Genomic DNA, 26956 nt, shown 5'->3' with positions numbered 1-26956 from the left:
TGTATTTCAGGTGCTTTCTAGTGCAGCTCTTCTGGAATAGGGCCAGTTTTTGCTTGTAACGTGCTTAACACATTAAGTTGGCAAAATAGTGCATATTATTAGGAACAACCGGTTACCATGAAGATAATTGTCGTGAGATTACTATATGTAAATTATAGAAGGAATATGACTCTGTTTAAGATCATCACCATCCTGTTAATTGATGCAAATGTTTCTGTCCGCTGACAGTGACAAGAGTAAACTAGATCAAACTAGATAATAGGTGGTGTTCCAAATGAAACTCAGATTTGGTTGGTAGGAAAACTAGCTATGCTACCTCGCATTCAAAATTTGAATGTGAGGTAGCGTAGCACTCAGTAGGTTAGAGTAGTAACAGGTTTATCAGCAAATGTGTTATGATTAGTTTTTCTTCCATATAATCCAGGTGTTTACTCATTTAACATATCAATGTGATTGTGGCGTTTCTCCCAACATGCATCATGTGTGTGTGCTGACTTGTATTATACCTCGGTTGCTTTTTGTAACTCACAATACTTTACATTCAAATTTTGACTCAAACAAATTTGCCAATTTCACTTAGACTCGTGGTATTTTCAGTATTAAATTAAAGCTGTCGACATTAATGAAAATGTAGGGATCTAATTAGGACTCCTGCAGACCCAGATAGCAGCTGTGTGGGGTCTTTTATACTCAGTGAGGTACAAAACTGTCAGACTTCTAATCTTGCCTCCCCGCTGTTCTCCTCTTAGAACATAATATCAAGCGGAGTCTTCTACCGGTGGGGATTTTATGCTCCAGATGGGCCTGCTCTGGACGAGATCAGAAAGCTGGTTGATGCAGGGAAGGTACTGTATATACAGTCCATGCTTATTACTCACATTATACAGACTTATCATTCACAACCACTTGTACTGACAGAACAGGGAGATGGAAATCCTCTCATTTGCACATCAGTCACAGCCTGAGAGTAAAATTGATGCCGGGATGGAAATCATACCGCACACTGAATATGAACATACCATGGATTCCACACATGCCTGTATTCAAGGCTCCCCTGTGGCTTTGTTAAGGAGTGAGCATTCCCACTGTGCTGGTTGGTCGGCTGGTGGTGTGCACAGTTGGCTGCTGGGCGATCAAGGCAGGCGCCAGGAGACGGTGAATGGATTTTTAAACAGTGCTGAGCAGCCATTCGCAAAAGCGTGCAGGACCTCTGTCCTTTTGTCCCGGGGCTTACAACGAGCGGCACACTCAGACCAGTGGCGGGAAGCCGTGGACACACACACAGAAACCCGCACAAAAAACACACACACGCACGCTCTCTCTGCATGTCCTATTCTCAGTCAGAAGTGTGGACGGTTTCCAGTGTGACGCCACTGCGCTCCCCATTCATTGTTAACCACAAGAGATGCTGACCAGAATAACAAGCCTGGCTGCTCGTGTTGTGGGACTAGCACAGGATTGTCCAGCCTCATCACATTCTGAACCCCTCCCTCACCTTTTCACATTTGCAGCTATGAAAGCAGAGATGATGTAGCATTAGCAGCTTGTGGGTATTTGTCTAAATTGATTAAATAATGGTTGCCGTGCACTGGTAAACAAAATTGTGTATTTATTCATTTATTCTGATTAAAAGCACTTAATGCATGGTGTGTACCCCATCAGCACATATTAGAAAGCACGTTATCACTGAAAAATGTGTGTAATTGACTCATTTGTCAATCTGTCAATACTAATTCCTCTAGCTAATGAAGCATTCCACCCATCCATTTTCCCAAACCGCTGCAACAAAGGCTGGAGCCAGATACAATCAATCCCCTCTCTGATATGCTCAAACTTTACATTTGATCTCTTAATTGTTACCTGAGTGCTTTTTTTTTTTTTTAAAGCTGATATTCCTGATATTTTTTCTTGCTGTATCATCACAGATCCTGCCAGTTGTGGAGGCCCAGTTTCCTTTTACCCAGGTGCCCCAGGCTTTTCAGAAGCTGGAGCAGGGCCACGCCAGAGGGAAGACCGTGATCAGGGTGGCCGAAAAGGACGACAGACAGGTTGAAGAGCTGGTGCAGAATATCTGCACAGAGGCTGCAGAGTCAGAGCAGGAAGGGCAAGGAACAGCCAAGCAACACTGAAGAGAGGAAGCAGAGTGCCAAGAGAATAAAGCTTCTGTGATCCCTCTCACCTTTACAAGGCGATTCTTGACAGCAGCAGGCTGTAGTATCTGAACAAATCAGAGGTGCTGCTATAGTGGAGCAGACTACAAGCGTGATCTGAGCTTGCAACGGGAGAGTGCCAAAGACTGTTGTTCTTGTTGAACCTTACAACCTCCTGTACTGTCTTGAAGTTTTCACAGGGTGCTTGACTTATGCTGTTTTCATGTCATGGTGACGTTACTGATAATTACCAACTGAGGACTAATAAATACCATTCAGGTCAGTATCCAGCTGGTAATTACAGCCAGGCGTTTGGTAACTTTATGACAGCCGTTACATAATTTAAAAAAATCTGTTGCGCGCATAGTCAGCTTGAAATGTTCTGTCAACACATGTTTATGTGCAGTACCAGGGAAGCAGAACCAACAGGATAAGGCAGGTCACTATTTGCATCTTTTCTTGCATTTGCACTGTCCCCATGTTGAGTTGTTTGATTACTACTACGAGTGCATGCAAATCATTTGATCATCATCACCTTGCATCCCACATTATGTGGCGCCATCATACAGTTAATCTAAGCAGAAAACACCGGTTCAACTTCTGGGGAACAACAAATAATGAAACTTCAGATCTGAAATATTTAGTTTCTACACTGTTGTATAGAAGTGCAGCTCATTCTACTGTACAATGTATACAAGAAATGTATTCATAAAAATACTTTTATTTTGAAAACAAGACTTGTGTTTCCTCTTGTTGCATGCAGCTGGAATATATAGTGTATAACATGACATTGCATAAAAATATATGAAAATGTGTTAACACTGTTTAACTTAATTAACATCAGGAAAACAGATTTATTCAATGAAAAGACAAAATACAAACCTTTGGGTATATTACTGGAAGTGTAAAATATGCATTACAAGTTCAGACTCCACTATTTGCATGTTCAGTGGGCAGTCGTACATTCTTATGGATCTATCCATAGCGCTCCATGTTGACCTCCACGTTGGAATTTTGTTTTTCAGAGTTCATCCGCGGCAAAGGTTTTGTATATCCCATGGCGTACCTCGTCCTTGAGCACTTGTCATGCAGCTGTATAACAAAGCCTCTGGCAGAGCTGTGCCTCTGCTAATATCAGCATCCAGCATCAGCAGCCTGGAGGTGGTCAGATAATCTCCACATTCCACCTTTGTTGGGGTTTATTTGGGTCAAGTGAGTTCAGAATCACTTGGTTTTTGTCATAGTGATGCCCCCCTGAAAGAGAGAGATGTTTTCTAATTAATATATTATTTTTAATTATGATTCTGGGTAGTAAAGTATTATTTTTTAAAGAGGGTGCCTTATTTACCGCAGCAAGAATGAGTTCATGTTCACTGTGTATTATTAAAGATAAACAACACTCATATAGAATCATGAATAATGAGGCATTCAAAAATCTTACCCTGTTCATTGTATATGATCTGATTATACAGTAATGTTACTATTTCAGTCGTATAGTTAAAATATCATCTAGAATACTACACACTCAATGATAGCTGGTTCACTAACACTGTTTAGTCCACAAGGTGTCACTAATTGACTGATGTTGGCCCCACAAGTGTAGGGACAAGATGACTCTTGTTGGTAACACTGGACTGGTTTAAACAAAAGTTGCATCCTGAGTTGGACACTGTAGTGTTGTGCAGGACTATGAATGCCTCATAATACAACTGATAATAATTTTTAAAATTTTCTATAAGTTCATTGTGCTTAATTCTAACAGTAAAACCTGATCAGGAAGTGTGTGGAAATTACAACCTTGAAATTGTGAAAACTGTCTGACATTTGGATCCCAGCTAGAAGCTACATCTCATGCCAGATATGGATGCTCACCTTTGACTTCCAGGACCAGATCAGAGGTGGGGGTGTAGCGGATAAAGCCCTCGGGGGTGATGCTCCACAGGTGGACTTGGTTTTCTGGCTCTGGGGTGAGACCGACACGGCTTCCTGCCATGGTCACACTGCCGCTGGGACTCAGGCAGCACTCCTCCAGCAGCTGGAAACACGAGTAAAAGAGTTGATTATTTTGTCCAGTGACATTTAGAAGAATATAGAGAGCTGGGCTTGTCTGTTCCACTGAAGTATTTCACATGGTAATAGAGTTTAGAGTGGGTGAACTACACAGTGTTTAGTATGACATTGGGGAGGGGGGGGGGGGTGTGCTTAAAAAATAGTGTTGAGTTATTTGAACTTCAGCAGCAGTAGACCTGATAGCCAGGTCTGTTCCACTAAAATTCAGCTCGAGTCTTCAGTGTTTGTCTTGCCCTCTGCTTGACCTGGTCTGGAATCACATTAGGTCTTCATTAAGATGACCTGAACTACAGATACCTCTGTTTTAAACAAGGCTCCATGATTACTTATTCATAGCACCCAGGACAAGCTTTCCCTGAACCCTGACCTACTGATTAGTAGTATGATCATTGGTACTGTACCTTGCAGTGGAGATGTCCATTGTGGTAGAACCAAATCTGCTCGAATCCATCGGTTGCCTCTGTTTCTTGTATCCGCAGCAGTTTGACATCATCTAAATCGCCGGTCACTGACATCATGAGCCCCGTCTGTCTGTTCCTTACACGAAAGTGCATTTGCTTCTACTCGAAAAATACACGTGACAAAAAATAAAATAAAATAATGAAGATATTCAGTGATTCCATCAGGGTTAGATCTTGTGTTTCATCAAAGCTTCTCACTATTCTCCACCAGACAATTACATCTTTTATCATGCTTCAATAATTACAATATCAGAAGGGCTTAGCTATAACAATGACAAAATTTGTTTCAATAAGAAAGATGTTATTTCCATTAAAACAAAAACTGCTTTTTAAAATTAATACTGTTTGAAAGTGTAATAAGTGGCAACATGTGTGTTTTTTAAATTATTTGTCAATTTCCTGCAGCTAACATAATTGAGAGATTACATACATGTACAAAATATTTATATTTAGAAGTATTAAAAACCAGTGGTTTAGGCGTAGCTCCACCTTTGTGGCGTACAGATTTTCTAATGCAGAGAACTGATGTACCTGCATAAGAGGGCGGAGGGACCCGATCTTTTGCCAGCCGCTGAACTTGCGCCAGTCGAGAATCTCACCAGGTTTCAGCAAAATCTGAGCACCCCGATAGTTGACTCCCTCATATAACACCCACCTGGTAGTACGGAAAAGACAAAGACACAGTCAGCTTTTACATATTCAACAGCTACAATCAAACCAATACAAGATAAATACCGTTTACAATACTGTTTCCTGACTGGTTTGTTGTATTCATGCATTCATTTTTTTCATTTTAACAGTCTGCAAAGGCATACAGTTAAAAGTTAGGCAAGTAGTTTGGTAGAACTTTTATATTTTTCTTTCTTTCTTTTTTCTTCTTCCATATCTAATGATTGGTGCCTGTTACATTATGCTTTCATCTTGGAAATGAGATTACAGCCTCTGCAGAGCATCCTGGTTAGATAAAGGGTGATGAAAAAATAAAACACAAGTCACAAAAATGATTACTCAATTATAAACAGTTCTTTGATTCAAAACATTTCAGAAACAATCTAAATTTGAATTATTCTGACATTATAAGCCCAGGCTATCTAACTTGGGATGCCGCTGGGGAAAAAAAACGTTTCTCTTTTTACTTGAAGGTGCATTTTTGAGTCCTCTCTTCCATGAAGCACCTCGCCAAAGATAATTTTCTAAAATGTGCTGAGCCTCACAACTGGCCAATTTCAATGTGACACTAAGTGTTCTGACTGAATAGCGCTGCTCTTTGGCTGATTGCCCCGTCTCCCCTGCAGTAGGAATGTGCCACTCCAGAGACAGCTCTGGCTCACTGTGAGCCCTTTATTTCCTCAGCATGGACTCACACCTACAGTCTGAATCTCACACATCAGCAGCAGGTTTCCATCATCGCTCCATCTGTCAGCTCTGTCATGCCGTAATAAAGATAATAATATGTGCAGACCATGCAATTCGCATCCAGTGAATCTAAATCTATGAAACATCATGCTCAAACTGCTGCACATAAACAGTCTTTAACAAAAGTAACTGCAGGAAGCCACAATAACAAACCTGGATTAAATACTGTTCTTGCAAATGTAAAAATATCTAGTCAATTCAAAAGAACAAAAAGATACTTATTTAAACAGACAGCTTTGATTTGGCTTATTTTATTGTCTCTCAATCCTTCATCTTTTAGCTTAAGTACCTTGCTTTGTCTGTTGAGAATTACCTGCTTTAACGTGTAAGTCTGTGAGGTATTGTTACAGCAGTAACAAACAAACACAGGTGAGCTTCGCCCATGAAGAGGACTATGTACTGGATGCCAGAGAGCTTAAAAAGGTCGACTTGGCGGTTGCCAACTTTTGAATTTGAAAGAGATTAAAAGCCAACATCGACTTTAAGCTGCTGAGAACCAACAGGGGCCCCTGAAGGACGTGTTTGTGAAAAAAAAGAAGATATTATTCTGTTTCATGCGTTCATGGCGGTCTCCAGTGGAGACACACACAGGGGAGCTGTTATGCATGAACCTGTCAAACTCGCACTAAGAGGAGAACTCAGTGAAGGCTGCTTTACGTTCCCATAGAGCGAGTTACGCAGCAGTTGTAATGTACTCACATGCCTCCCTCCACTAGCACTGACTGGACTCTACTACAGCCTCCAACCAGCTGAAGGTTGACTGATCCGTCTGTCAGAACCACCCTCTTCCCCCGAAGGCCCCCACGCTCAAACAGAGCGATGGAGGGCAGTGAGAACTCCTGCAAAGCCAGAGAGAGGGAAGAAGAAAATGCATTAACGAAAGATGTGGGTGGAGATTTTTAGGGTACGCATGTTGAAATTGAGGTTACCCTGGAAACAGACCACACATACACCTGGCATTTTTCACCCTCTGCTAACTGTAACTCATGGGTTTTCTAAAAGAACACTCAGGTTGCAGCTCAGCAGCAGTGACTCATTTGATAGCGGATGGTATTTTTTTTTGTGTTTATGCAGAGGACAATGAATAAGATAAACTGAACTGTGATACATTTCTGATAGATACTTTCCACATGATGCAGTTTGTGTTGAAGTTGTGTGTCAGCAACCATAATGCTTGGCCTCGATATCTTTTGGAATTAATCCATGAAATCATGCTCATTCACTCTTTAAAGGTTTGCTTTAAATGTACGAAAAGCACTCTCAAACTGCCCTGTCTGTAAATGCTAGACTTGCCTTGTCTAAAATCAATGAGGCTGCCTGAGGCGCTATGTAGAAGCATGAAAAGTTCTACTGGCATGAACTTGCCATCTATGTATTGATAAATTAGACCTGCTGTTCACAGCCAAGACTTTTAGGTGTTAAGATAATCACCTTTAAAGCTTCTATGGCAAACCAGCAGCTACCTATTTACTTTTATTAAACAGCAGATGCAGGGAGACATTAGCATTCAATTGGAGTTGTTTCTGGCTGCCTTGAAAATGGAAGTCCAATATTTAGCTGTTTTGTTTAGTCTCCTCAGGGAGATATCTGGCTCTTTAGTTACTAAATGCTCCAGTGTTCGGAGGCTAGACGCTACGTTTGTCTGCTGTTTGATGCTGGGCTGGTAGCAGACTGTACAGTGAGGTTATCAGAGCTTTTATTTTTGGATGAAAACAGCTGCCTGCTGCAGCTGAAAACAATGCTAACGAGAGCAGTGAGACTGAACCAAAACATTTCAGTTGCAGCCATTAAACCAATGAGCTGAAGGACGCTATAAAGCTCCGTAGAGATAAGGGGATAATTCTCTGTGGGTTTGTAAATAGAAGTGATCCCTTTTACATTACACATAGTTTGATCCATTGTTAATATTGAAAATATCGATTCAAGCTGCTTTAAATATATTGTGTCTCTCTATCTTTAAAACACTCTGGCAGTCAATGCGATTTTCAAATTTGAAGGTGTTAAAAATGCGATTAGAGTTAAATTATTAGAAGAATTAAGAAAAATAGAAAAGTACTTACAAAGCCAACAGGCTGTAGTGACAGGATGGAGGAGCTCGCATTAACACAGCCCATTGCTCTCAGATCTGGGTAGCTCCCCACTTCTAACACGTACATCCTGCCAGTGAAGTCCTGGCCTTCAAATGCCAGCCAGCTGAAAGTCACGTGCACAAATACACATACACAGATGTACAAATACATACATTAGGCAGGATTATATGCTTGAAGATGGAGTCTGTGGTCACCTATGCACAGGGCTATTGACTATATTAAATCAATATGGATGCTGCTTTATGAAAAATGTAAGACATACAGTAAATCACAAGCTGCTGCCACATGGAACATTTTTTAGTAAGTGGAGCAGTGACAGCCTGTAGCACAGTCCCACAGATACTTTTGTAAAATGAGCAGCTGCAACTGTACCAGATCACCGGTTGGAAATTCAAAAGCGCCTATTCCTGAAATCTGCTTTTGCAAGATGGTGCAAATCGTTTCAAATATCTGTGATTCAACTTCAGCTCCATTGTGTGCATCATTACTCACCTGCCAGCCAGAACCTTACAAGACGCCACAGATATGCTGCCCTGCGGGGAGGCCGCATTGTCCTCCAGAGTGAGGACAGAGCCTTGAAAACCTGGATCAGAGAATATCTGCACCTGAGGCACAAACAGCACGACAATAAGCGTGAGTCATCTGCTCTGAGCCACTCGCACACTTCATCTGATAAGACAGGCAATATCGCAGCAAGATTAGATGTTCTTTCATTTTCAAACACCTACCTTAAACTTGGCTGCATGCTCAAAATCATCCTGAAATGAAACAACATCTTAATGAGACTCATTTGCATGCTCTGAACCACAGCAGATTAATTAGACGGCCTCATTTGCATATTTCTGTTAGAACAGTATGTAAACTTCACAGCGGTGGTCCATGTGTGTAGGAGGGAAAGACAATTCCAAATATTGATTTTTCTCTTTGCTTTATGACTGAAAGGATGTCGAGGCAAAAGCTCTACAATAAGACTGCATGAAATTCGTGTCTGTTTGTCATCATGTGCTTTGAAACTGAAGCAGCCACATGATAACTCACCTTTGTGATCTAAGATGTTTTCACTTCCAGTCTTATGACAAGAATTTTCCTCTCTTACCCCGTGAACATCAATCTACTCCTGTTTTGCCTGCGCCTTGTGCTCCCACAGATAACCTACTGTATAAGGGTTTGCCTGCCTACCTCCCAAAGTACTTCTCCATCCTGACCATTTTAAATTTCGATATGAATGTTGTGATTTGGTCACATGAGAGGAAAACGCATGGTAAGGGAATATCTGGGGAAGTGAGAATAAAGCTGCCGTTCAATATTGCAAAACTACTCAATTATTAATCATGGAAAGCCAAAATTACAGTTCATGTGATTACCTGCGCAAAACAGCAAGATTTCATATCTTGCTCTGAGTCATCGTTCTTACCAGCATGACAGGCATCGCTGAAGCAACTCTGGGCTGCAGCGCACCCCAGTCCTCTGGGCTTCCATACAGGCCTTTCTCCAGGATGTAGGACTCACCACAAAAGCCTGGCTCTTCAAACACCACCCAGCTAAGGAGGAGGAAGAGGAGGAGGGAGGAGCATAATTACCCTTTAATTTGCACTGGCATTTCAGAATTGTGTTTTTTCTCCATTTTCATGTGATTTTAATTAGTAGAGAAACACAGTCTTTGATGAACCCACATCTGCTAACAAAAACAAAAAACCCACAAGACTTCTGTGAAAGTGTTTTTCTTTCATTTATCATGTATGACAACAATTTCTGGCCAGAGTCCAGCTTGATAACAGCTTCCCACATGATGGTATCTCAGCAGTTATGCACTGTATGCATTCTCTTGGCAAACGCGGCATGTCGTCGTGTGAGTGTGTGCTGTTGTGGTCGACCCGTTACTTCTGCTCTTCATACAGACAGGGCCTGTGTTTGCATTTGTGGGCCTGTGTGTGTCCCAACATGAGCAACTATAAACAAGCCTCTCTCAGCCATGCTAAAAAAACACACTGAGCCGATCGGAGGCTCAAGGGGACGGCAGCACAACATGGGCGAGCCTGTGTTATCTAATAACAGGGTAGCAGCACAACAAGAAAAAACCCTTAACTGCTGTGAGAGTCCTGCCTCCTAAGGAGGGACGAAATGTTCCATTCTACATTGCTCACCATTTTGTTAGTATCTCCCTTGGGTAGCAGTGATCAGCATTACATGTTCTGCATTTCGTTATTCTGATTTGCTGCTGGTTTTGTTTACTTCTGCAATTTTTTTATGCTGATCACACCATAAGGAAACGAAAATAAACGCAGCTAGGGACCTATTTGGCTCGACTTTTCCTGCAGTATGTAATGATGTAGACGATGAGATGAAACACTTTTCAAGAACACACCATTACAATGTAAATGACATGTAAACACTGTTCATGTATCTAAGAAATCCTCCTCCACATCCTGCACTAATATCACAGTAATTCCCACTGCAAAAGGGTGTGGGATACCATGCTCCAAGCCCTACATTGACAGGAAGTGAGGTGTGGCAGACTAAACATTAGTGAAATAGGTAATCTGTCTCGACCTGTCAGCATGGGTGCGGCAGCCTTACTGCTGCACACCGGTGCTGCAAAGAAGGGCGATGAACCGCAAAAGGCTTCACTGTAATTGTAGCCTCATCTAATTATTAGGCTGAAGCATAGGAATTCATCTTAAGGCATGTTGTCGCAAGGCATAAGTTGTCAAGCATATCATGTCAATCAAGCATACTTCAGTAGAAATATACTTTAAGTTTGTCAGTGGAAAGACAGCAGAGGAGTCACAATAAACAAATGACTTTAGCAAAAGAAATAATAATACTGTGAACTATCCTAACCGTCTATTTCCCATTACTGCTCACGCAGCAGTGAAGGATACAGGGCTAAGTATAATACTTGTCACTTACATGCCACCGATGACATCAATAGACTCTGTTTTCGTGCCATAGCCTGTGTCATCCATGTTAATAACAGGCACTGTGAGGTCAATGTTCACTCCCAGCTTGTCAAAATCTCTGTTGTTGAACATTTTGAGGTGTGGAGACATGAAATCCTGGAAAAGGGATAAAATCATGTGATGAAAATCTGGCAAACATGACACCCAAGCTACATTACAAATGAACAGACAACAATTAATTTAAAAAAAACAGTCAACATTATCTACAGCAGTGGTTCTCAACCTTTATTTTGACATGCCTCTTTTGGAAGCAGAAAAAATGCCAAGCCCAGTATCCATTATTTAACCATTATCTAGTAACTATCAGCACAAAAATATACTTAATTCAGATTCACCAGCATTGTAAACTAGCAAGACAGTGAAGCTGAAACTCTACCTTTAGAAGAGGTCGTGAAGTCAGATTCTCTATCCATTCCTTGATTATTTAAATTCTTTTAGTCCGTAAGATTAAAAAACAAAACAAAGGGGTTTTTGTCTCTCAGTTTGAGAACCACTGCTCTAGGTTTTGACTAGTAATTCAGTTACTATATTGACATATTTTATGGTTTATGAAATAATACTCAATCCAAAAGTCAGCAGTGCCCACTGTAAATGTTAAGTTTATTCCCTTTCCAAAACTTTATAAAAATAAAACTTTATTGTCTTTGCACATTTTATTTATTTATTTTTCGATTAGCACAGTTTTTTATTAATCAATTCTCCAGTAAAGACTTGGGAGTTTTTAATGACCTGTTTTGTCCCTGATTGCTAATCCTATAAAGTATCGAAATTTTTGTGAATGATTTTCCACTGATTATCCATTGTGATTCACAAATCCATGGTGGTCAAACCATGACTTAAACATCACATTGTTGTTAATTGTGTCATTGCTGTGCAGTGCAGTACTCACAGCCAGTATTGGCCGCAGTGACAGGAGCTGCTCTGAACCTCCCCACTCGCTGCAGTCCAGGTACTCTCCTTCCTCCAGGATGTACTGTTGGCCCTCAAATCCCGGCTGGCTGTAGCCTACCCAGCTGGAACAAGAGAGGTACAGAGATATTGCTGGTTGGATCTGTATTTAAAATTTGTGACCGCATTACACAACCTCTAAATCATCATCTGGCAGCAAAGTTAATCCTGAACAAACTCTGCTCCAAGCCAAGATTGCCACCTAACATCTAAGCAAGCAAAGAGATGAGATGCTATGGTGCAATAGAAAAGTGAAAACTCACAGTCCTCCAATGATCTTTAAAGAACCCACAGACTTCAGTTTCTTTGAGGCAAGGTTTGTGCTGTCTGCGGTAATGTCTTCTTCATCTTCAGAAAAGCTGAAAATGTCACTGTCGATTTCCACACAGGAGCCCTCAAAGCCAGGCTTTTCATACACCTTAGCCTGTAACAGACAAAGGACAGTACTTTATATATACAGTATATTAGACAGTATGTTAAAACTGACTCATCATTTACATCGGTTGTTTTTCCTTAAACACACATGATTAAAATGACATTAATAGCCAGTTGCATAAAAAATAAACCTGACTGGTAGAAAGATGACGCTGACAAATGAATGACAAACTGAATCAATCAAGTTTGAATGATGTTTTATTTCTTGATGATGGCGCACTTAAAATGATGAAAATGCAGAGCACGTCCTTGGATTCTTCATCTCTCAGACATTTGTGAGCACATTATGAATTTGTACACAGTGCTTGTCACCTTGTACAATTGTTGAATCCCAGTACAGCAGATTGGGTAGGAAAAAAAAGCTCTCTATCTTTTATTCTGTGGTCTGAAAATTTCTGTTGCCAAAACACACTGTGGTGACACAGGAAATTCTTCTATTTTTGGCCTAAAGAATCTTAAACACTTAATGGAAAAATGAGCCAAAGACCACAAAGCACCATGAAGGCTTCTTATAAAATCATGTTTTCCTCCATTCAATAATCACAGTCCATAATTTGCTTTATTACATTGCTTATATTCATTTAACTTAATAATACTCAAGTGAAGAAAAATAAAACTTCAATCTATTCAGGATGGAGAGAGCTGTACATACCTTGACTTCATTGGGATTCTCCACTTTGAAACCACCCTGGAACAGAGACATAATTAGACCTTTTTTTCCTCTAATTGAATGTACAACTTAAAAAAAACAAGACAGTTAGCAATTATACTAATTATTCTATTTTCTTGGAAATGGTGACGATTCTGTTGAAGAGTGACAGGGAGCAAAGAAAATTGAACAGAACACACATAACATACTGATCTGAACTTCTGTTCCTGGGTAATTAGTTGCTGCTAATTTCCACAATGACTCTCTTCAGACAGAGCACCAGACAGGAGCTTTATAAAAGCACTCTGTCATTACAGAGTCACAAAAGTGAAGTATGTTTAATACTGAAATTTTACACAAAACAAACATGTTCATGATTATAATAAAGATCATTTAGCAGTTTAGCATTTAGCATGTAAACAATGCAATAACATTTGTTCTGAGGGGGCCATGAATATTTGAACCAAATATCAGGGCAATCCATCCAATAGTTGTCGACACATTTCATACAAACCACAAATGTCAACCCCATGATGGTGCTAGAGGAAAAGTCTGGTGATCACCAAATTTTAGTCAGGACTGAAAAGTTGGACTGACCAACTACGCAACTATGCAGCTAATTAACTTATCACGCTCTTGAACTACCCCCTGCAATGTGCATTAGATGTTGCACATAAGCACGCACCATTTTAAGTGGTCTCAGGGATCCCACGAAGGGTGACGGAAAGCCCCAGGTCTCGGGAATAGGGTACACTCCTGTCTCCAGCACAGCTAGCATGCCCTGGAAACCTGGGTCGCTGAACACCAGCCACCTGGAGGACGGACAAACACCCACATCACACGGTTAATTCAGCCTTAAGCCAGGAGGTCTCTCCACATTATGCCTAACTATGCCTCAGGGCGGTTTTAAAATCACTGTGAGTCATATCACGACCTTGCATGGCTTGTTACGCCTTACTTTTTAAAAAAGTGGTAAGACATCACTGTTATAAAAAAAAGGAAACTCACGCTTATGCTTGTTTTTCCACATAGAAAGCAGCAGCTGCTGTGTCCTTAACAATGCAGATAAGTATGATTGCTGTTTCTGTTCAGTACATTAAGCATTATTAGGTCAAGGCAGGGTTTTAATTGAGTATTTTCTATCTACCTCAGACATGAGTCATGCAACCAGAGCTGAGAACAAAAGCTATTTGTTTTACAATAAAACATATTGGGAATGGCAGCTCAAAGCATTTTTCTTTTATACTTCATTTTTAGCATAGGAAGCCTTTGTTGGAATTATGCCCCACCTCTGGCATTTCAAGCCATTATCTAGCATAAGACAATGCCTCATACCAACCACTACATGTGAGCCTCTGGCAGAAAAAATAAATGCAGTTCATTCAGCTAGAGCTGAGGATGTGATATCAAGAGGTGATTCCAACCTCATGGTACTGAAAGATGCATACTAACAGGAGGAAATGAGTCATATTGCTCGGTGAACCGAATGGAGCTTAAACAAAAACTACATCTGCTGAACAGTTGTTCTACATGTTGCAGAGTTAACACTGTAGAAGGAGCTGCTGAGGCAGAATTATTTTTAACTCAGCAAAGATTAACTGGCAACTGACAGCAGTTAGTTGGAGGTTTCGTTGAGATGCTGAGAAATGCTGAAACAATCTGTAAAATGTTAGGTCTCTTGCAAAGGTGCCAAGGTAAACTGACAAAAATAGTTGTGGGAAAAAGGTCTGCTGTCATTAACCTCCTCAGGGGCAGGGCAAAAAATGTCCTGAATGCTTACACCTCTCACGTGGAAAAACATTCTCCCCTTTGCCAAATTCTCTCCACACCTTTGTCTGTCTCTCACTCTCCATCTAGTCTCCACCTCTCTACGTTTTCCAAGTGCCCCCACACCTACTCTCTCTCCTTCTTTTCTAACATGCAACAGCAGGACAGACATTCCTGAGGAGGAAAATGAGTGAGAGTCAAACCAAACACTGAGGAACATAGTAATGATTACTAACTCTCAGCTATTTGTCAAAGCCAAACACTGAGAGCATCCCATTAAAAAGACAGCTCTACATTGAGCACAGCAGGCAAGATTTCCAAAGACTACTCCTCTGGTGGGTCTGGCTGTCATTAGCAATACAAAAATCATTGCAGAGTAATGGGATTGTCTCATTACTTGCACTTCATGTTTTATTGCTGCAAAGCAAAGACACAACTTCTTCCTTCTTTAGCCTAAATGTATTGTATTTCAAATAAAATCTAATCTCCGGGTAACTACCTTTCTAACACTCCGATCAATCACAATAAGTAGACCATGTGTCTTGCTAATTGTTTGATTTTTTCAGCATGTTTGTTACTTTCATCCATGCTTTACCAGGGGCCAATCGCAAAGATGTGAAAGATTGGTTTTGCTGAAACAGCCATACTTACACCCCAGAGTGCACTTGGATTGAAGCAGTGCTCACTGGGATGCCAAATGAGCCTGTCTCTATTGTGTCATCGTGGTAAGGCGTTACTCTTCCGTGGCCCTCCGGTTCAGTAAACAGATCAATATGGGGTATGCTGTAATCCTACAGAGAGGTGGAAACAAACACAGCAATTATCAGCAGTGGCCCATTTTAGTCCTTAAATCATTCCTAACAATAAAAACAGGTAAGATCTTAACAAGTCTTTTTTTTTTTCCTGCTCCAAAGGAGTCTGGGCTGAATATCAATAAAGCAATATCATTTATTAGCTGCATTTCAAAAGGTGACGCCAGGTGACGATAATGCAGATATTGATGAGGCCAGGTGAGGTGGAAGTGTTTGACCAGTGCACTCACCCAGACAGCAAGTCGAATAGAGCCAATCAGCACTGGTGGGTTGTTGTGTGGTTCTGTCTCTGAATCAGGCTCTTCCCACAAATTTGTCAATTCCATTCCCCCCTCTTCCAAAGCAATGGAGCGTCCCTGGAAGTCAGGCTTCTCGTAGAGCACCCAGCTGTAGTGAAAAGAAAAACGTACAGAAACACATGGCAGAAACACACAATTACATTTATTATTATAAATGTATGTGGTCTGTTAGCAATATTTCTGCATTTTTGGAAACATGCTTATCTGCTTTCTTGTTCAAAATTAAAGAAGATGGACACCACTCTCAGATCTGTCTGGTAAATATAAAGCTACAGCAAGCAGCCTGTTAGCTTAACTTAGCTGACTGTCCACAGATAACAAAAAAGCTAAAGCTCACTGATTAACATTATATCTCATTTGGTTAATTTGTACAAAAACTGTGACAACTGACAAAAATGACATATTGCCCCCTCATGTCACTAGCTGTTCCCAATATTTTCAGTCTTAATGCTAAAATAAGCTAAGCTAAAGACGGGCAGGAGAGTGGTGTCGACTTTCTCTTCTTACTTTCATCAAGAAAATGAACACAAGCATTTCTCAAAATGCTGAACTTTAAATATCATTAATGAAAGACAGTATAGGTTATTAATTGATGATATAATTATATGGATATAGTGCAATTCTTTCTGCAGAGGTTATTTAAATATATCAAAATGCAAGAAATGATATAAATATTTAGCTTGGATGTTCAAGAGTAGCCTGCGGTGTTTTTGAACACTGTAGCACTAGGGAGTGAAACTCCACGGGCTCCTTTAAAGGAAAAAGTATACAGTTGCAGTCATCAAGTGCTGAATTCTCAATTCTGCTATCTCATTTAAGAAATCTTGAGACACATCCAGCAGCAACTATAAGCAACCCTGGTATCCCCAAACCACTTGACAGTAATTTGAACTACACTTCAGTATACATTTCCTTTTCATTGTCACCACTTACCATCCTCTTACAACCTTCACAGATATGAGAGGCGAGAGCTGCAGAGACGTAGCATCTGCTATGTCCCTGTAAATCTTATACGTTTCGCCACTGAAATCAGCCCTCTCAAACAACACCATCTGTGTGGAGACATGAGGGGAAGTGTCAAAAATAAAAATCAACACATTAGCCATGAAAAGAAATATTAAATGGTGAAATGCATTAAATGTGCATTTCATCACATTAAATCCTGATTCAATGAGTGCTGAGAGGGAGCTAATAGCATGGCACTTTCCCACACCTCCCTTCCCACATTATTATGTCAACTAAAAATCACACGGTTACTTGAAACACCAGGTTGTGCTGTTAATGTAATGCATAATTTCAAAATAAAAGCATAGGCGTGAGTGTTTTGTTTTTTTAATGGCAGTCATGACATTGGATCCCTGGGCAAAAAAATGAAAATGCTGAGCGCCAGGGGATCTCTCTTTTCTGCAATAACTTCTAATGAAGTTCTATAACAATGGAGAACCACAAGTTTTGCACTGCATTGGCAGCACTATATTCTGTGATTGTAATCACATCCAGCTGAGAATCTGCACTACACTGTTTTTTTAAATACTTTGTTTACCCCCAAGAACACCATATGAAAAGCAGATGTTTTCACAGAACAGAGAGTTGTCTGTCCAGATTCCTCTCTCCATCTTGTTTCTGTTGTAAGTGGGCAAAACTGTGCCTACTGTACCTTTCCAGGGCGCTTGTGAAATCCTCTGGCAGTTCTTATCTGGAATGCAAACACACAGACTTATTGCGACTTGCGGTGTATGGCAAACATCTGTAAAATGCTAGAGAAGTTAATCTAATGTTTTTGTGCATCAGCTCTTTGCCTGTCGAATGTATTGACCTTTCAGTTTACTTCTGGGGACGGAGTGGCTACACGGAGGCTACCCTGTTTTACATTTATATTCAAGCAGTGTTTCTTAATACAACATGGCCGCGCGATAGTCAGCTTGTGAATTGTAAGCTACAAGTGCCATCAAAACGAAACTGAAAAAATGTCAACTACAGCAATTAGAAAGCTTGTAACATTAAGTTAGTAACAATTTTGATAATCAATGATTTAAGTAATTTTCTAAGCAAAAATGCCCATGTAAATATGAATATTTACTTGTTTTCTTAATCTGCTTTGGTAATAAACTGAATAACTGTGTTTTCAGTGCATAGCAGGTCGGCTGTACATTGAGAAATGTGAAATTTGTCTAATTGCAGACATAGAATTTAGCATAGAGTGGGGTCCAAAAATCTGAGACCACTTGGAAATTGATTACAAAAATGGATGACAAAAATTTGAATCATCATTTACTACTGAAAAAACATTTACTTGCTGGAGCTGTCCTTTCACGGAAATGTGTATTTTCCCTATAATTAGTGCCTAATTACATAGTTTCTTTCCAGGAAACGTCCGAGGAAATTACATGGAAATGATTTGGTGACCATGGACATGTAAAATGATCTTTAGCTGCAGCTCAAAACACAGCACAGTTTTGTTTTTTACCAGCCAAATGAGACAAACGATCCAGTGTTAGTGTGAACAGAGGCTTCTCTGCAGAATGCAAATAAACTCATACACATGTATTTCAAACAGAAGTACAGATTTAATTTGTGACACTAATCTATTAGTTAGTGCGTCTGTGGCACACTTACATGATTACGAAGTTTCCCCTGTGGCTGCTCAGGGAGTGTAGGCTGTGTGGATGGAGGAATCGCAGGAAAAGGCCCAGCATCAGGAAGCAGTTGACCTGGTTTTACAGCCAGGTCTGCTTCACCTCCAGAAACCGGAGTTGTCATTTTTCCAATAACCTGATAAAAATAAAACCATCAGCTAAGTATATGAGTTGTTCATTGTGATTCTCTACTCATAAAATGTAGAGATGACTTGTATTGTAATGAGAAGTATGTTAATGCAGAGTACTATGAGTATTTTCTTTCATTAGACAACTGATACACTCTACTTTGCTTTACTTAAACTTGCTTGTGAGAGGTAGTTTTGCCTTTGAAATCTCTGTGTTATGAGGACAACTATATGTACAACCATATCGTTTTTAGTTAGTGAAAATAACACGCAGACAAACTAACCTTGTTATTGACTTGCTCCTGTGCTTGTGTGCTCTCCACTGGTTTTCCTGGTTCCTGTTGGAGATACTTCTCTAAATAGTCTGGCAGCTTGATGTCGTTAAAGGAAGGAAATGGAGGGCCTGAGTCACTGACCACAGCCTCTGCAGCTTCCTTTGTGTCGCTCAGGGCAGAGCTCTGCTTGGTCAGTGTGACTTTCATTGGTGCTGTGGTGGTCGGGCTTGGTGGGTGTGGCTGGGATAAAGGTGGAGGGCTTAGCTTTGGGCTTTTGCTAGATGTACCATCCTCAGAGCTGGTGCCTTCTTCCTGTGTTTGAGCGCCATTCCTCTTCCCTCTGATGGAGGAGTTGAGGCTGCTGAGGACACAGCTCCCCTCCAAGCGAGACTTCACCTTGATCTTATCATCTTTCTCCTCCTTGGTGTCCACCTCATCCTTGACTGAGGTTTTATCCCTGAGTCGAGAGTCGGTGTCGAGGCTACTGAGCAGAAAGCTCCTATCGGCCAAACTAGCCCTGGCGGGCTTCAGACCAGATTTAGTCTCGTTTCGTTTGGCTAAGAGACTCGGGGGTGTGTCTAAGGTGAACTGGTTCTTCTTCCTCAAGCCAAACTTAAACTCCTCAGGGTCAAACGTCTTCTCAAAGCGGTCCTCCTTGATAGCTGGCATGGCAAAGGGGGGCTGAGGTGGCCGAAGTTGGTTGTGTTTACGTGGTGGGAGGGAGAAGGGGGCGCAAAGCTTCTTGATTTTATCAATGAAATCATCATCATCTAGCTCACCAGACGGGTCCAGGAGATTGCTCTCACTAACAGAAGAGCTCAGTTTGCGCTCTGTGACTTTAGGTTTCCGTTTGGGAAAGTCCAGATCCAGCCAGCTAGAGGGGGCGTCTTGCTGTTTTGTAGAATCGTCTTTGCTTAGTCCCCGTGGCAAATGGAGCTTCTTCATAGGTGAACGTTGGATTGAGTCTGGGCTCAGTTTATTAGCCTCTGGAGAAGTGGGTGCTTTTGGAGTTGCACTTGGCTTGTTATTGACCGGTTCCTTTTTGACTGTGAGGGGTTGTGAATCTGGGGAGATGTCACCATTAGCAACGGGTGGGAGTTCATTGACTTGCGAACTTAATGTTTTCTCAGCCGTGTTCTCTGCCACGTTAACTGTGGATTTAGAAGCATTTCTATTAGAAAGGCCTTGTGCTATTTCTTCTGCACCCTTGAGTGAAGTGCTAGGAGCGAGTTTGCTTATATCGCCTGAGATTTTCTCTTCTGAGGGCACTGTTTTGACAGTTGAACTTTTTTTCCCATCATCCGGCCCTTCTCCCTGGCTGCTCGCAGATTTAGAGACTGAAACAGGAGAAGGCTCTTTAACAGATGATTGGTTCTCTGCATTATTTTCAGTCTGTACAGTTATCGGCACTGGAGTGTCATTAGCAGCTTTTACAGTCACTTTCTCAGCTGCTGTAGTTGCTTTGATAACAGGCTTTGGGCTGGAGAACTCAACATCATTAGCTCCATGTGTACGTGAGTCATCGGGTGAATTCTCTGTTTTTTCCACTGATACAGAATTAGCCTGTGGCTCTGCTGCACTCACCACTGGCTCTGCGTCTGTTCCAGAGCTTTCTGTGGACTTCTGTAGAGGCACAGTTGTTGTCGTCTCTCCCTTCAAAGGTCCATTATCGCTCTTGGTCCGACTCACAGCCTCATTAGTCTGAGTGACGGCGCAAATAGCATTTTTTTCTGGATGTGCAGTCGCCATCTGACTGACATGCTGTGTTTGAGCAGGGAGGTCCTCTGATGATGCACTGATCTTTTCTGATGACTGAGAGGCTGGTTCTAGTGGATTAGCTTCTTGTTTTATGTCTTTAATGGGCTGTGGCTGCTCTTTTCTCTCAGCATTTTTTCTTTCATCGTCCTTAGCAACACTTCTCTCTGTTCCTGAGATACCTTGTCCACTGTCTGAAACCTTGCCACTTGTGGTATTTTTATCTGAACGCAGCAGCTGCTGTGGTTTTTTTTTGTCTTTGTTCTCAGTCTGATTTTTTTTTTCTCTCCCTTCCTCTTTCTCCACATTCTTACTCTCAGACAGATTTACTGGTTTTGTGTCTTTGTTTTGAGGTTGCGATTTTTGCCCTTCTTTTCTTTTACCGGGCTGGATTACTTTTCCTTTACTTTTTGATTCAGGCTGCACTGATGATTTTTTATCTAATTTGGGCTGTTCAACAGGTAACTCCTGCTCCACTGAAGGAGTCTTCTCAATAGGCCTGTCAACAGCAGGTGAGGGGGAGGACTCTGAAGTTTCACTGCTGTCCTTGGAAGCCTTTTCTCTGTACTGTGTGAACACAAGGCTGTGTCCCCCTGTCTTTTCCTCCTCTTGGGGTAAAATAACGGGGTCCTTGTCAATAGGCTTCTTTGTTCCACGGTTAGAAGCAGCAGTATCAGGTTCATCTTTGATGACAGATGGTTCAGGTAGTCCCTCCTGTCTGTTGTCTGGTTTGTCACTGTTCTCTGTTTTAAATGAAGAATCTAACTGCTGCTTCTCTTTTCCTAATACTTCCGCTTCCTTTTTAAAATTTTTCTGTCTAGTATCAGAAAGCGACTGTTTTTCTGATGTGTTTTCTTGGCCTTTATCAGATGATGATGAGACTTTGTCAGTGAGCTGTTTGGCGGGAGAGACGGGCTCCACTGTATCATCCACCTGCTCTTGTTTTATAGCAGCGATGTCTGACTTACTTGTAGGTTTGTTTTCCCTATTTGGGCTCATGGGACTTGTAGGCTCTTTACTTTTCTTTCTTTTAGAGCGGGAGCCTGTTCTGCTGGGGCCTTTGGCCTGTGGTCTAACACTGCTGGTCATTTCTGAGGAGTCATCAGTTCCTTTAGCTGGGACATCTGGTTCAACACTGTTAGGTTTCGTACCCTGATCTGTTGTGTTCGAGGCCACAGTGTCTGTTGTTTTGGGGGCTGTTGGTGGTTGTTGTTGAATGGAAATCTTTACCCCTACAGTACTGCAATCTTGTCCATCTGGTTTTCGTATTATCTCTGACATTGCTGTTGCCTTTATCTGCTCTTCAGTATCCAGTTTATCCCGACTGTCCAGTTCTGGCAACTCTGATGCAGCAACAGATGATGTGGTCTTTTGAGACATTCCAGTCATGGCTGGCTTTTGAGGTAGTGCTGGTTTAGCCTCTGATTTAGATGCCTGTGTAAAGTTCCTCATTCGCTCCTTGACAGTCAACGGTTTCTCTCTGGCAGGTGACGCAGGGCTGGACCTGGCTGTGCTGTAACGTTCGGCTGATCTCGACCTCTGGTCCGACAACTCAAATTCTGCTTTCAGCCTCTCTGTGGTTTTCCTGACCGGAGAGGTATCAGCACTTCGCGGGGTTTGGAAGGTCTGTTTGTTACCCCCTGCTGCATGCTGCCGCTCAAAGAGGTTGATTTTATCTGCAATGCGGCCGACGACTGGTTTAGGCTCCTCATCAGTTTTCGTCAGGTCATGTAGTCTGTGTATGATGACAGGTAAAGGGAGAGGTAAACTTTTTTTTTTTTTTTTAAATATTTTGTAAAATCTCAACATTAACACATACAGCCAAAATGTCTGCTAATGTTGGAGACGCACTAGTTGTACAATTAAACATTTGTTGTGTTTATTTAAATTAATCTTAATCATTCACTTTAATTTCCAACTTTAACTTACCTCGCGTCAATCTCTGTTTTGGCCATATCCTTTTCTTCATTGGTATTCTTTAATGCTGGTTTAAAATCCTGTTTGTCGTCTGCTGGACTTTGCGAAGACTTCAAAGGCACACTTTTTGGAAAAAACTTCACCTCACTCCGAGAAACTTTCATACTCCTACGTTTGGACTCTGGTGTCTCTGTCTTCCTTTCTACTCTGTAAAGGCTGTCATCGTCCTCCATGTCTGCGCCAACATCAACCACACATACCAGTGTGTCTGCAATGACTGAGTTTGAATCCTGGAAGTTGTCCAATTGCTTGATGGTATCGGGACAGGAAGTCTGACTTTCCCCTCCTTCAGGTGAGGTCTGGGAGGTGGGGTGGTGTGTGGAGGAGGAGTTTACAGACGATTCTCCCATGTGTGTCTTTGGACTTTTGCCCTGAGGACTGGTCACTGAGTTATCTGATGAAGGGAATCCCTCCGGGACAGGTTGAGCATTAGGAGACATTTTTTCCTGGGGGCTGTTCCCTCCATCCTCCTGAGAGTTTTTTCGTACTTTCCTTCTGGCTGCATTCTTACGCCCCATGCTGTCTGCCTCTGTTTGTTCTTTATCAGGTTCAGTCTCTAACTGTGAGTCTTTGTGTGATTTCAGTGACACACCCACTAGAGCACTGTAATAACCCTGTGCCCCAATGGCAGGCCTAACATTTGTCCTTTTGTTCTTTGCACTTTTTGAACTTGAGCTCTTTGGTAGATCAAAACTTTGTGATGAGTCTGCCTTTGGGAGGACCCGTAGTCTTTCTGTGACTTTGGTGCGGACGACTTCCTGTGAAGCACAAGCGTCTCGGCCGCGTTGAATCACGCTGGTCTCCTCCAGGTACACATGGAGCCTCTTGCCTGCCTGGGCCTGTGCTTGTCTCCTGGCCTGAGGCTGGGCGTGTGCCCGGTCAGAGTCCCATACCACACCCTGTTTAGTGGAGGAAGGGAGATGTGTCAGATGACTGGCATTCTTGTCAGGAATCCCGCTCGCTGAAGGACCGTTGCTGCTCTCCTCCCTCTCTTTGCCCTGCCCTGTTCCCTCCTTCCTGCTCTCTACAAACTCCTCCTCTTTTGGACCTCCTTCTCCTGTCTCAGTGCTGTTCCCAACGGAGCCGTGGCTGTGGGCAGACTGCGTGGCGTCCTTCTCCTCACAGAAGAAACTGTCTCTGGAGAAACCCAGTGGATTGGGATTAGAGCTGTGCTCCTTCTCCTCCTGCCACTGTTGTTCTCCTGGCTTGGGTCTCACGAACTCCCCACTCTCCTTGTATCCCTCTGACTTAACAGCCTGATCACTAGTTGGGGAGGCATTTTCAATAGGACTCTTTGGACCGTTTCCTTTCCATGGAGAGAACCAGCTCCCAATACGGCCCAAGACCCCAGTGCTTGGCTGCTCTTCGGGGCTCTCAGACTGAAGCAAAGCAGAGAAACAACTCACATAAATGCCTTCTTACATATGCAGTTGCAGTCAATAAACATGCATTTCAATATGAATATGCGCACAATTTTGCTAAACTGAGAGTACTTACACATGGTAGTACAAATATGATAAACAGTCTATGGACAAAAGAAGGGAGTGCAGGCTTGGCATCCAAAGTAAATATAAGTAGGGGTTGTTTGTTCATAGACATATTTTTAGTATGGCCATGCATCTCTCAGCATATAGCAAAGACATGCAGGAGTGCTTATAACCTGTCAGCTTACCGTAGAAAATACCATATCATTCAGACTCTTTATGTAGGTTGTGAACATGATTTTGCTTTAGAACAAAAACTCCTACAGAGCATAAAACAAAAACAAAAATCATTCCACCAGGATAAACAATAGCAGTTTGAAAGAGCAGGAGTTCACCACAAAAGATATTCTGCCTTAGCAAAGTGATAGATCCATCCATATCTCTGTGCTTGAGAGCCTGTAATTAAAAAAAAAAAAAAATCCACTCACCCTTAATTAGACATAGAAGAAAACTTTTCGGCCCCCTCCAACATATAAAGCGCTGTCAGTTTGTACAGATTAAGATCTGCACTCAGATGCATGTCTAACAGATAGACATGTTGTCTTTATTCCTCTTTGCTTCAAGTGAAGCATCCACAACTGCACGAGTGCGGTGGACTGTGGCATCGAAGATATGCTTGCGTGCTGTTGAAGTTCTGCCCCTCCAGCGGAGCTCACGCAGCCCAGTGGTAAAATGATGCATTCAAGTGTTCCTCGTAAACCTCTGACACTAGTGCCACTAGTGACACTGGCAGAATAGCTCGTTGTTAGTCAACAAGTGGTTTTCCCACGCTGTGTTGTGCTGATATCATAGTCTGGCTGATGGCTAACCGCCAAGCTTTAGGTAAAGATGGGTTTCATTTTATCAGCAGTGATTGTGAACTTTTTTTTTTTTACCCTGAGTATATATTCAGAACATAGCTACAGGTCTATCTCTATTATTTTTTTTATTATTCATATTTATATATTTCATTGCTACACTTGCTTCTTTATTTAGTTTATTTAGTTCTTCTACAAAATCTAGCCTTTATTCTATCTATCTATCTATCTATACAGCCATCTCCCAACTACTGAAACTTTAAGTCTCTAACATATGTCTAAACACAAATTATGTGTTGTATAACTGCATTTGTGCATATGTGCATTCTTTATACAGTGTTATTGTCACTTGTCACAGACGGAGCTTTACAGCTCTGCAGCAGGAGAATGAAGAACAAGTAAAAGCTTTGACATTTACCCATTCCCTATAATCAATCAATTCAATCCCATTAATACACAGAACACTGAAACAGGATTATGCAACGGTAAATTTAAACAGCGAATAACAGCGATGTGTATGGGATATTCAAGTGTTGGCACATCAGCTTGTAGTGTATCAAAGTATCACTTGGCTGTCAAATATGTCAGACATTTGCTAGACATCGGGACAAGGGAGTCCAAACTTGCTCTTGTAGCCTAGAGTTTTCCTCATGAGGCTGAAAACAGACCTGCTGTGTATATTAGGTATCAAATAGACTTATTAAACAAGAGTGGACTTTTTTTGTTTTATAGATGCAAGGATTCTGGTTAAGTAAAGCGACACTGCTGCCTATGTGGTGCCTTGCCTCACCTTGACTCGATGATGCGTGTCCTACTCCAAATTCCGACTTTTATTTCAACAATTGAAAGCACCAGAAGCCCGTGTCAAAACAAAGTTTTCCAGGGGAGATGACGCATTGACTATGTGGGCTAAAGAGCCTGTTGAATTCAGTTTTCTGCTTTTCCAGATTCTTCTAGCCGTTGTTTCATTTGGCGGGCAGCTCAAGTCAGTCTTTCCATGCTGCTAGGTCGAAGAACTTTAACCCTTTCACTGCTTCTCTCTGGTTGTCTGGCTGACTCATCGTTTCGACTTAAACATCTTAAAGATCAAGATCGTGGCATCAGAAGTTTTAATATCGACCTACTGTTTTTTCACATTTCAGTTTGACACTATCCACCCTGCCTGTAGGTGGAGGAGTGGCCCTGCTAATTAGTGGTTTACGTGACAGACACATTCTCGATGGATATTATTTTCGACCTTCAACGGCCATGTTTAGCCTAAATGATCAGATACCGTCAGTGTTTTCATACCGCCTACTTTACGTTAATGTTTTGATAGTACAGCCTGAAGTGTTTACATAGGAAATAAAACTGTTGGCAGGGATCAGATTTCGCTCATTAATCTAATTTCAGAGGCTGCAGTCACATGCCCATGTCATCCTGAGCTGTTTCTAACAGGTTTCTGCACCAACTGTAAAACCAAGCTTTGCAGAGTTTTCCAGACAGCCCAGTACTCTATCGACCTGAAAATCCCACAAGCCCAGAGTTCATTTCTGTACAAGCACATCACCAGAAACACACACACACACACACCGAGGGATCTTACCATGATCAGTGTGTCTCCTGTCTCCTCTGCTGTCTCAGGAACAAACCGGTCAAACGCAGCCCGCTGCAAAAAGCCCTCAGAAGAATGAAGCCTTTCAGCGCACCGCCACCTCTTTTGAGGGAACCTGTTCCTCTTCAGACAGACCAGCCTGCATCTGATTAATATTAATAACTAGCCTAATAGTGCTCTCTACAACTAGGAAATATCAAAGCTAACTCTTGCAGTCCTGCGCTACTTAGAAGTCATTGTCAATGTTGCTATA

The 26956-nt window shown here is 41.7% G+C and overlaps 2 protein-coding genes across 3 annotated transcripts in view; one reads left to right on the top strand and one right to left on the bottom strand.

The window, feature by feature from the left end:
- The window catches only part of LOC130187317 (reticulon-4-interacting protein 1 homolog, mitochondrial-like), a 7961-nt gene extending 5076 nt beyond the window's left edge, over positions 1-2885 (top strand). The window contains exons 8-9 of the mRNA XM_056404793.1: positions 750-845; positions 1926-2885. Of these exons, the coding sequence (XP_056260768.1) occupies positions 750-845; positions 1926-2129 (300 nt within the window). The 3' untranslated portion in view covers positions 2130-2885. The remainder of the gene's footprint in view (positions 1-749; positions 846-1925) is intronic.
- On the bottom strand, positions 2852-26956 carry LOC130187316 (beta/gamma crystallin domain-containing protein 1-like). Of its 2 annotated transcripts, XM_056404791.1 has the most exons (23): positions 24741-25435; positions 24501-24572; positions 22781-24207; positions 19106-22586; positions 18674-18829; positions 17715-17753; positions 16991-17109; positions 15989-16145; positions 15598-15737; positions 13865-13991; positions 13183-13218; positions 12359-12519; positions 12037-12160; positions 11098-11243; positions 9602-9728; positions 8916-8945; positions 8680-8792; positions 8158-8290; positions 6797-6936; positions 5213-5336; positions 4622-4780; positions 4023-4185; positions 2852-3404 (listed from the first exon to the last, which is right to left on the bottom strand). In XM_056404791.1, the coding sequence occupies exons 2-23, from the start codon at positions 24546-24548 to the stop codon at positions 3316-3318; spliced, it is 7239 nt and encodes a 2412-aa protein (XP_056260766.1). In that variant the 5' UTR covers positions 24549-24572; positions 24741-25435; the 3' UTR covers positions 2852-3315. The 2 variants fall into 2 exon arrangements, with proteins under 2 accessions (XP_056260766.1, XP_056260767.1); XM_056404792.1 differs by lacking the exons at positions 24501-24572; positions 24741-25435 and adding an exon at positions 26695-26956.

The sequence above is a fragment of the Seriola aureovittata genome, chromosome 19 (assembly GCF_021018895.1).
Source record: "Seriola aureovittata isolate HTS-2021-v1 ecotype China chromosome 19, ASM2101889v1, whole genome shotgun sequence".
Classification (NCBI taxonomy): Eukaryota; Metazoa; Chordata; class Actinopteri; order Carangiformes; family Carangidae; genus Seriola; species Seriola aureovittata.
Note: the sequence above shows the minus strand (reverse complement) of the source record. Positions and strands in the feature narration are given on the sequence as shown.